Genomic DNA, 11,498 nt, shown 5'->3' on the forward strand with positions numbered 1-11,498 from the left:
CCATCTCAGTAACACATACACACAAAAAACCCCCGAAATACTGTGCAGGTCACAATGGTTTGAATGTCCTATTTACAGGCCCCCCCCCCCTTTGGAACTGGGGATTGAACCTGGAGGCATTCTACCTCTGAGCTACACTCCCAGCCCTTTTTGTGTGTGTGTTTGTGGGGGGGGGGTCTGGGAATGGAACCCAGGGGCATTCGACCTCCGAGCTACACCCCCTGCCCTATTTTTTTATTCTTTTTCATTTGAAACAGGGTCTCACTAAGTTGCGGAGGGCATCACGAAGTAGCTGAGGCTGTCCGTGGACTATGATCCTCCAGTCTCAGCCTCCCAAATGCTGGGATTAAAAGTGTGAGCCAAGCTGGGCATGGTGGCTCACGCTAATAATCCTCGCGCTTGGGAGGCTGAGACAGGAGGATCACACAGGTTCGAAGCCAGCCTCAGCTACTTAGGCTGTCAGCAACTTAGTGAGACCCTGTTTCCAAATAAAATAAAATAGGTTTGGGAGTATAGCCCAGAGGTAGAAAGCCTCTGGGTTTCACCCCTAGTACCACCAAAAAAAAAAAAAAAAAGCGTGCACCACCACGCCCAGCTCCTTTTTTTATTCTTTATTTTGAAACAGGGTCTCACTAAGTTATGGAGGGCCTCACTAAGTAGCTGAGGCTGACCGTGAACCGCAATCCACCCAAGGATTGGGATTACAAGCATGTGCTACCATGCCCAGCAGCCCAGCCATATTTTTTTATTCTTTATTTTGAAACAGGGTCTCACTAAGTTGCAGAGGGCCTAAGTAGCTAAGGCTGTCCATGAATCTCTGATCCTCCTGTCTCAGCCTCCAAAGTATTGGGATTACAAGTGTGCGCCAACGCACCCGACTTAATAACCCCTTATTAAAGGAGAAGAAAGCGTGGTCACTAGTTATACCAAATCCATAAAAGGGCAAAACTGAAAGAGAAGGTGAAATTTGATGGCCAGTGGGAAGGAAGGGAGTGTGACAGAGGCAGCCTTACAAGCCTCTCATCCAGACTTAGAAGCCACCAGCGATGGAGACCTCTGCCCCTATCTCTTCCCACTACTAGACACGTCCCCTCCGGGAGCCTTGGTGTCCTTGGCTGTATGTCAGAATTGCAGAATCGCTATTTCACAGGCATGTTAAAGGATCCGAAAGCTTCAAAGTTGCAGAAGCATTCTGTAAAAGGTTTTTCCTCTTGGGGATGGAGGCAGCAGACAGAAGTTTGGGGGCACCTAGGTCTCCAGGGGAATCCTTTCCTCTCAAGGCCAGAAGCTGGGAAAGCTCTAGGCACAAACTGAGCCCCGACACCAGTTGTGGCTTTCAGAGAAATGAGGATGATAATAAATAAGTGTAAAAAGAATTAACAACACACCCTTTAAGCCAAGAAAAAAAATACATCAGGAGGGATAGTCACAATGGAGAGGACGCGTGAGCTGGACCACAGGGCCAGGAGGGAGTGAGGGGCAAGAAGGGTGAGGGGCCCCCTTTCCAGCCCCAGGAGTCGGAGAGGAACAGGACAGGCTGTGTGTAGCAGCTGCCCGAGGAAGCTTCCACCCTAGCCAAAGCAGCTGCTGCTCCTCTGCCCCTGCACGGCCCATGCTCTGTGGTCATGCTTCTGGCAGGCACCTAGCGGGACAGCGGTGTCTGCTTCAGGGACATGAGCACCGAGCGCAGCCGGGACACATCTTTGCATTGCTTGCTGCTCTTGGGGTTGAAGTCACACAGCTGAGCCACCTTCTCCCACTCTGTGCCTGGGGTCTCCTCCTTGGATTCCTTCACGAAAGCCTCCTCAGATGCCCTGCAGGTAGAGATGGGTCAGATGTTTTATAGCTGCTCTTTCCCCTGAGCATCCTCAGCAGCCCGACTCCTAGCCCACCCTGGGGTACTCTATCTGAGAGCTCCCAACCAGCTTTAGGAGAAGCCTTAGCATAAGAGGAAGCCTAGGGCTGAGGGTGTAGCTCAGTGGTAGATCACGTGCTTAGCATGCATGAGGCCCAGGGTTCAATCCCTAGCACCAAAAAATAAAAGAAGCCTAGCTTGGTCCTTCCCCAGGTCCTTTGCACTGATTACCACCTCTCCTTGAAAGGCTCTTCCCCCATAGCTGCTCGTAGCTTGTTTCTTGTTGTTCAGTTCCCAGCGCAGGCCTCACCCCCTTAGAAGGGTCTCCCCACTCTAGACACGCTCTCTGCATCACCTCTCCATCTGGAGTTCCCAGCACCCAGGGATCCCTGGAAAACTAATACTGTGCCTCAGCTATTTTAGGTATTTCCAAAACCTTAACCTAGAGAGGACATTGGCTGGCCACCTAGCGAACTGAAGCACCTGGTTCAATGTTGCTGAGTGTTTTATGTGAGTGTTCTCTAAGAAAGGGTTGTAGTCAAATATGAGCAGAAACCTCAGTTAAAGAGGATTTTTATAGCAAGACTTTCAAAGCTTCCAGTGTGCTCGTGTGATCATGAATCTCCAGGTGGAGTGTGTGACGGATGTAGAATCACCACACACCACACATACCCGACTGTAGAGCCCCTTTCAGACCAGAAAGACCGTGAGCTCTAAGAGAATGTTAATGGGGAATGTTCCAGTGGAGCCTTGCTTTGTGTTGGAATCAAGTTAGGATGAAAACTTCTGTGGGCTCTTAGCAGAAGTTCTGGTTGACAGTTTAAAAGCTGCTGGTTAGGGGTGGGGGTGGAGCTCAGTGGTAAAACACTTACCTAGCATGTGGGACGGCCTGGATTCCATCCTAACACCACATATACAAGCATCCAAAAAAAAAAATCCACTGAGTAAGGGGCAAGGGGGAAACAGTATAGTATAAACAGTTGAATGGACCAAAGCTAAACATGAACATCATTGAGAAAAAGATAAGCCGAGTGCAGAGGTGCCCGACTCTAATCCCAGTACATGGAGACTGAGACAGGAGGATTGCAGACTCTTGGCCAGCCTCAGCTACTTATTGAGGCCCTCTGTACTAAGGCTGGGGGTGTAGCTTGAAGGTAAAATGGCCCTGGGTTTAAAAAAAAAAAAAAAAAAAAAGATAAACTGGGCATGGTGGAAATCCCAGTGCTTGGGAGGCAGAGAAAGGAGGATCTAAGAACAGGTTCAGCAAGTAGTAAGAACGGTTTCAGCAAGTAAGTAGTAAGACTCATCAACCTAGAGAGACCCCATTTAAAAAATAAAAAAATAGTTGGGCATAGTGGCTGGCGCACTCCTGTAATCTCAGGATTTGGGAGGCTGAGACAGGATCACAAGGAAGCCAGCTTCAGCTACATAGTGAGGATGGCTCTCAGCAATCTAGAGAGACCCTATTTCCAAATTAAAAAACAAATAGGGCTGGGGTCATAGCTCAGAGGTAGAATGCCCCTGGGTTCAATCCCCAGTATCAAAAATAAATAAAATAAAAATAAAAATAAAGAAACAAAATAGCTGGGTGTGGTGGCACATGCTTGTAATCCCAGTGCTTAGGAGGCTGAGACAGAAGGATTGCAAGGTTCGAAGCCAACCTCAGCTACTTAGTGAGGCTCTCAGCAACTTAGTGAGACTCTGTTTCCAAATAAATTATAAAATAGGGCTGAAGGTATAGCCCGGAGGTAGAAAGCCCCTGGGTTCCACCCCCCAGTACCAAAAAGAAAGAGAGAGAGAAGGAAAAAAAGAAAAAGAAAGAAAGAGAGAGAAAGAAAGAAAGAAAGAAAGAAAGAAAGAAAGAAAGAAAGAGGGCTGGGGCTGTAGCTCAAAGGTAGAATGCCTCTGGGTTCATTTAATCCCCAGTAATATAAAAAAAGAGAGAGGGAGGGAGGGGGGAAGAGAGAGAGAGGCAGCAAACACAAGAAAAAGATAATAAACCAAGTATGGTGGTACATGCCTAATAATCTTAGTGCATGCCTATAATCCTAAAAAAGCCCTACTTTTATTTTATTTTTTTTTACAGTACTGGGGATGGATCCTGAGAGCCATCCTCTATGTAGCTGAAGCTAGCTTCCTTGTGATCCTGTCTCAGCCTCCCAAATTCTGAGCTTACAGGAATGCGCCACTATGCCCAACTACTTATTTATTTATTTATTTATTTTGTGGTACTGAAGGTGGAACCTAGAGGCTTTCTACCTCTGAGCTATATTCCCAGACCTATTTTGTATTTTATTTGGAAACAGAGTCTCACTAAGTTGCTGAGAGCCTCACTAAGTAGATGAGGCTGGCTTCGAACCTGTGCAATCCTCCTTTCTCAGCCTCCCAAGCGCAGGGATTACGAGCGTGCGCCACCAAGCCCGGCTACTTTTTTTTAGTTTTTAAATGGGATCTCTCTTAGGAGACTGAGACAGGAGGATTGCAGGTTGAAAGTCAGCCTCAGCAACTTAGTGAGACCCTGTTTCCAAATAAACAATAAAGCTTGGTATGATGGCATGTGTCTGTAATCCTGGTACTTGGAAGGCTGAGACAGGAGGATTGCAGGTTGGAGGAGAGCCTCGGCAACTTAGCGAGACCCTCAGAAACTTTGTGAGACCTTAATTTAAAATAAAAGAAAGGAAGCCAGGCGTGGTAGGGCACGTTTGTAATCCTAGCATTTGGGAGGCTGAGACTGGAGGATCGAGGTTTAAGGACAGCCTCAGCTATTACTTAGTGAGGCCCTTTGCAACTCAGTGAGACCCTGTTTCAAAATAAAGAATTAAAAAAAAAAATAAGGCTGGAGGTGTAGCTTGGAGGTAGAACACCCCTGGGTTCCATCCCCAGTACCACAAGAAAAATTAAAATTTAAAAAAAGGACGGGATATAGCTCAGTGGTAGACCACCCCTGGGTTGTTCAATCCCCAATAACACACACACACACACACACACACACACACACACACACACACACACACGGATTCTTAGGTGAGGAGAGCTGGGTCAATGTCCTGATTGGCCTGCAAGGATCCCTGGAGAGTTCCTTTCTTTTCTTGGAAGCCCCTCTGCATCTCACGCAGGATCGACTGTGCCATGTGCCAGGCGCTGGCTGATGGCAGGGACTCTCCGGATGACCCCCATGGGCTGTGCCAGGAGGAGCCGGCCTGGGACCAGGTGACCCACCTCCCTAGCCATCTTGATCTCTTCACCTCTGCAGTGAGGACGGTGCCCGCACCTGCTGATTGCTTCCTGGCCTGAGAACCCAAGGATGTGGCAGGGGTGGTTGTGTAAATGCGATGGTGGGTGAGGACGGGGGCGCTCTCCCAGGAGCTGCCCCTTCAGGGTCGAGAGGGCCCCTCTGTCCTTGCTGCTCAGTGTGGCTCATGGCCCAGTGTCAGCTAGAAACAAAGCCCTTGAACATCACCTACTGAACCAGAATCTCAGTCTGCATTTGCTCAAGATCCCCTCTTGTCAGGCAGGGTGGTACACGCCTGTAATCCCAGCACAGGGGAGGCTGAGATGGGAAGATCACAGGTTTGAGGACAGCCTCAGCAAGTATTGAGACTCTCACAGCAACCAAACAAGACTTTGTTTCTTTCTTTTTTTTTTTTTTCCTTCTTTTTGTGGTACTGGGGGTGAAACCCAGGGGCACTCTACCTCTAAGCTACATCCCAGCCATATATATATATTTTTTTCTTTTTTCTTTTTCTTTTTTTTTTTTTTTCTGTGTGTGGTGCTGGGGATGGAACCCAGGGACATTCTACCTCCAAGCTATACCCCCAGTCCTATTTTTTATTCTTTATTTCAAAATAGGATCTCACTGAGTTGTGAAGGACCTTACTAAGTAGCTGAGGCTGTCCTTGATATTGGGATTACAGGTGTGCGCCACCGAGAAAATTTGTATTTTGAAGCAAGGTGGTCGGGCGTGGTGGCACATGCTTGTAATCCCTGTGCTTGGGAGGCTGAGACAGGAGGATCGCGCAGGTTCAAAGCCAGCTTCAGCTACTTAGTGAGGCTCTCAGCAACTTAGTGAGACCCTGTTTCCAAATAAAGTATAAAATAGGTCTGGGAGTATAGCCTGGAGGTAGGAAAGCCTCTGGGTTCCACCCCCAGTACCACCAAAAAAAAAAAAGAAACAAGGTCCCACTAGTTTGATGAGAACCTCACTGCTTGCTGAGGCTGCCCTCAAACCTGTGATCCTCCTGTCTCAGCCTCCCAGGTACTGAGATTACAAGCGTGCACAACCACGCCTGGCTACCTGTTTCAAAATAAAAATAAAATAGGGCTGGGGTTATAGCTTGGAGGAAGATGCCCCTGGGTTCAATACCTGGTCACACACACACACACACACACACACACACACACACACTCTCTCTCTCTCTCTCTCTCTCTCTCTCTCTCTCTCTCTCTCTCTCTCTCTCTCCCCCCTGGTAATTCAGAGGCACACGAAAGCCCAAGAAACCCTGATCTAGAGTATCCCTCTCTTCAGGGTCCTCTGAACGGTCCTTGGCCATTTCCTTGGGCTCGAGAGGAGCATGGAACCCCTGAGGAACTCACAGCACCTGAGCCTCAGACATCTGCTTCCTAGGTTGGAAACGCCCCATGGCTCCCTGCTGCCTTCAGCGTCAAGTCCCGGCTTCTCGGGCTGGCACAGGCACTTGGCAGCTCCAAGCTGCCACACCCCTCAGCCACGCCCCAGCCATTGCCAAATGCACCCCCGGGGCTCCGCCTTCCAGGTGGCTAGGCAGTTTCTTTCTACCTGGCATGGCCTTCTCATCCTACCTTCCCTCCCAGCAAACCCCTGCTTGCACTTTAAGGTCCAGCTAAAACCTGCCCACACATGGCCTCCTCACAACATCCTCCAGACCATGCGCAATTGGGGGGCAGGCTGAGTATGGCCTATCCCTGTTTCCCCAAACACTGACACAGGCTAAGTACCAAAAAGTACAGGGCAGATGGGACAGGGATGGAAGGAAGCAGAGGAAGGCAGCTGGTATTCTGTGAGGGAAGGCAGCCCAGAGGCCTCGGTGGCATCGCCAGAATAAGGGCAGTGCCAGCAGGAGCAGCGGGCACTGGGCACACCTGCATGAACCAGATGTCACTCAGTGGTCGCCGCATCTCCCCCTCTGGTTTCAGGATCCCCAACACCATCTCCACGCTGCCACAACCAACCAACTGGGATTGGCACGAGAGGACCCCTGGTTGCCTTCCTAGGTCTAGAGGGTTGAAGCCAGGGATGTTCTACCTCTGAGCTCTACCCCAGCCTCTTAAAAAAATAAAATAAATAACTTTTTTTTTTGGTGGTGGTACTGGGGTTCCTGGAAGCCCTTCTACTTCCAGGCTACACTCCCAGACCTATTTTTTTACATTTTTATTTGGAAACAGGGTCTCCTAAGCCAGCGCGCGCGACTGGCTTCAAACCTGCGTGATCCTCCTGTCTCCGCCTCCCAACCATGGGGATTACAAGCGTGTGCCACCATGCCCGGCGACTTTTTTTTTTTTTAATTTGAAACGGACTCACTAAGTTGCTAAGGCAGGCTGTGAACCTGTGATCCTCCTGTCTCAGTCTCCCAAGTACTGAGCTTACAGGCATGTACCACTTCATGCCTTGTGCTCAGTGTTTTGTTAAAAAAAAAAAAAAAAAGACCCGTTCATCCCACCCAACTCCAGAAGGCCTCCAGAGAGAAGGACATGGGCTGCTTTGTCCTTCCGCACCCCCCATGGGGAAGGCCCAGCACATTACTTTCTCTGCCCCCACCCTGCAGGGATCTCAGATTTGGCAAAGCTGCCTCCAGTGTGCTGGAAGGATAGAAGGACAGAGGCAAGGGCTGGTGTCTGCATCTGCCCTGAGGTTAGCCCCTTACTCTGATCATGGCCCCGAGCCCAGCCACATCCATTCATACCCCACAAGCAAGAGACTCAAGAACCAGCATGCCAGCCACACACTGTCCCGGGGCCTCTCCAACTCCCTCCCAGCAGAGGAGCAAAGAGACACGTACACGTAGCCGATGATATCAGCATCTGGCTGCTGGTAGAACGCTTTGTCAGCGATCCTTGAGGGAAAGGAGGGAGTTAGGTGGAGAAGACAGCAAGGCAGGCAGGCAGCGGGTTAAAGAGAAAGAGAGAGAGCATTAGTACCTCCAGTGGGAAACGTGTTAGGAAGCATGGCTCAAGACTCAGCAACTATCCACAGCCCCGAGAGGAGCGTGGGGATCCTCTGCTCTGGCCACAGTGATTTCGCTAAAACTCAGCCTTGGTCATATTCCTCTCCTCTTGTAAACCTGAGCGCTCCCCACTGCCCGTGTCTGCCCCAGACCCCGTCATTTGCCCCACACCCCACCCACTTCCTGCCTTCTCCCGTCTAGAATGCCTGGCCCCACACCCTGCCATTTTTCTCCTGATGAACTCCTAGTCAGCCTCCAAAGCGCAACATCCCACATACAAGGATTCCTCCCAGGCTGCTCCTGGCTTCCCTTGTTTCTACACCTTCATGCCTAGGGCCACTGTGTGAAGTTGAGCGGTCATCTGTGGTTCTCTCCCCTGAGCTCTTTGAGGACATAAACCAGATCCTCATCTCCCCAGGGCACAGCCCAGACCATGGAATGAAGCCATTTCTGGAAAACAAATGTGGCAACTTCCCAGGATGTCTTCCCCTTCCTGGAAGATTTTATACTTTGAAGGTCACAGCCTTGAAGGCAATAGTTGTATCCAGTCTGAGGCCCTTCCCACACAGTTGTTCTCTCACAAATATCTGTACTTTGCCTGTCCTGTATCCACCCCCAAACCCGAGTGTGTGTGTCTGTGTGTGTGTGTGTGTGTGTGTGTGTGTGCGCGCGCGCGCGCATTTCTGACTTACTTCAAATTGAACCTAGGGGCATTCTGCCTTTGAGCTAAACCCTCAGCTTTTTTTTTTTTATTAGTGTGTGTGTGTGTGTGTGTGTGTGCGTGTGTGTGTGTTACTAGGGATGGAGACAAGAGGCCTTCTACCTTCAGGCTATATCCCCAGCTCTATTTTTTTTTAATTTCTTATTTGGAAACAAGGTCTCACTAGGTTGATGAGAGTTTTCACTACTTGCTGAGGCTGTCCTCCAACCTGTGATCCTTCTGTCTCAGCCTCCAAAGTACTGGGATTACAGGCATGTGTCACCACACCCAGTTCTTATTTATTTTGAAACTGGGTCTCACTAAGTTACTAAGGCTGACCTCAAACTTGTGATCCTCAGCCGGGCGTGGTGGCACATGCTTGTAATCCCAGAGCTTGGGAGCCTGAGACAGGAGGATTGCACAGGTTCAAAGCCAGCCTCAGCTACTTAGTGAGACCCTGTTTCCAAATAAAGTATAAAAAAGGTCTGGGAGTACAGCCCAGAGATAGAAAAGCCCCTGGGTTCCACCCCTGGTACCACAAAAAAAAACAAACAAAAAAAACAAAAAAAAAACTTGTGATCCTCCTGTCTCAGCCTCTTAAGCACTAGGATTACAGGCACGTGCCACCATACCCGGCTCTACGTCTTCTCTTTCAGGACAGATGTCCTGATTATACTCTGCTCCAGCTGACCTACGGTTTGAGGGGAAACGACCCCATGCACAGCCCAAGGCATAGACTTCCGCCCAGGCTGGATCCCATGGCACTCCCCTCCTCCTGACCACAGTCACTGGGCTGGCATGAGCGGCAGGGCAAGACTTGAGCTGGGGCTAGTGGGTGTCTGGTGGCTGTCCGATGCTGTCTCACTGAGGGTGCCAAGAGATAAGGCAGAAACCTGGAGCTGCTCCTGCCCCTCTCCCCCCACTCCAGGGCCAGGTGCCCAAGTGTGAAGATAAGGGAGAATGCATAGGTGAGCGGCAGTACTTGAGCTCCTGTTGGCTGTTTGAGCCTGTTGCCATGGTGCCTGCCTTCCCAGCCCTTGCCATTTGTTATACAGACCACTAATTTCCTTTTAACCCTTAGACATTTTGAGTGGAAGTATTGTTATTTCTACAAGCAAAAAACTCCTATCCACAGGCTGGTTCTTTGCTCCCAGCCAGGCCTGCACCCTCTCTGGAGCTAGCCTGGCCACAGAGGGCCCGGGCCAGCTCCGGGCATCTGCGTCCCTGGACGCTCTGGCTCCACGGACCTGTCAGCTGTCAGGGAACAGGGCCGAGGGCCCAGTGGTAGACCAGCTCTGAAGGGCTGCAGCCCTGGGCTGCCATCCTCTCCTTCCTCCGCTCTTCCCACCAAACCCCACCACAGGACAGTCCCCAGCGCCATTCCTCCTCTGCTGTTCCCACGGCTTGCCTCAGTCCCCACAGTCCCGGAGTCGCCACGGCTCGCCTCGGTTCCCCTCGGCTCCCCTCGGCTCCCCTCGGCTCCCCTTGGCTCCCGGCAGCCCCTCTCGTCCCATAGCCCTCTGGTGCGTGGAGCTCCTGGGTGCCCGGCTCCACTCACCGGTTGTTGATCTTGTTCTTCTCCACTTGCTCGCTCTGGCGCTGGTTCCACTCCTCCAGGTCCCTCTTGGCCTTTTCCCTCCACTCCTGCTCTGTCACCTTAGAGGCAGCATCTGCGATCCCAACAGGGCAACAGGCAGCCTGTGAACAGCGCAGCTGCCCAGCTGCTCTCCCTCCCGCGCCACCTTCACACAGGCCTGGCATCCATGCCCACCACTTCCCCACCGCTCCCCCAGGCCAAAAGCCAACCGCCCTGTCCTCACCCAGCTCCTGCAGCCGTTTCTTCTGCTCCTCTCTCCACTTGCGGATGCTCTCCGGCTCCTGAGTCAGCCTGTCCGCCTGGGCAATCGCCGCGTAGCCATCAGCAGGACCATTAGCCTCCTAGGACATAAATACGCAGCAATGTACCCAGCCACACCTGCCTTCTGTCTCGGCTGCTCCTGCTGGGGCACCCCTCACAATGGCACCTCACCTGCCTCTAAGCACCGCACACCACGTCTCCTGAGGTGCTGCCCTGCCTTTGCGCTGGCTCCTCCCTCTGCCGTGGGCACCGCACTCAACCTCTGTGCCTGCCTTTACCCCTGCCTGGATGCACCTTTTTATTTATTTATTTATTTATTTATTTATTTATTTATTTATTTATTTTACAGTACTGGGAATTGATCCCAGGGGCATTCTACCTCTGAACTACACCCCCAGACCCCCAGACTTTTTTTTTTTTTTTTTTTGGTGGTACTGGGGGTGGAACCCAGAGGCTTTCTACCTCTGGGCTATATTCCCAGACCTATTTTATACTTTATTTGGAAACGTCTCACTAAGTTGCTGAGAGCCTCACTAAGTAGCTGAGGCTGGCTTCGAACCTGTGCGATCCTCCTGTCTCAGCCTCCCAAGCGCGGGGATTACAAGAGTGTGCCACCACGCCAGCTCTATTTAATTTATATTGTCAAATTTATTGACATAAAATTGTTTGTAACTAGCCCCTTATCACTTTTTAAATTACAAGCGTGCGCCACCAAGCCTGGCCCCCAGCCCTATTTTTTATTCTTTATTTTGAAACAAGATCTCACTAAGTTGTGCAGGGCCTCACTAAGTAGCTGATGATGGGAATAAGCTATCCCCCAGGCAATGGCAACATTTTTTTTTATCATCTACAAAGCCAGACCAATCCAGAGATAATGATGGACCA

At 50.6% G+C, this 11,498-nt stretch overlaps 1 protein-coding gene across 2 annotated transcripts in view; it reads right to left on the minus strand.

The window, feature by feature from the left end:
• Positions 1-1,603: 1,603 nt before the first annotated feature.
• The window catches only part of CLTB (clathrin light chain B), a gene marked incomplete at its 5' end in the record, with an annotated part of 34,071 nt that continues 24,176 nt past the window's right edge, over positions 1,604-11,498 (minus strand). The window contains 4 exons of one of the 2 annotated variants that reach the window (XM_080707666.1): positions 1,604-1,814; positions 7,891-7,944; positions 10,314-10,425; positions 10,576-10,693. In XM_080707666.1, the coding sequence (XP_080563792.1) occupies positions 1,643-1,814; positions 7,891-7,944; positions 10,314-10,425; positions 10,576-10,693 (456 nt within the window). In that variant the 3' untranslated portion in view covers positions 1,604-1,642. The remainder of the gene's footprint in view (positions 1,815-7,890; positions 7,945-10,313; positions 10,426-10,575; positions 10,694-11,498) is intronic. The other variant, XM_080707667.1, reaches the window with a different exon arrangement.

This window comes from Muscardinus avellanarius, assembly GCF_963383645.1.
Source record: "Muscardinus avellanarius genome assembly, chromosome: 1".
Classification (NCBI taxonomy): domain Eukaryota; kingdom Metazoa; phylum Chordata; class Mammalia; order Rodentia; family Gliridae; genus Muscardinus; species Muscardinus avellanarius.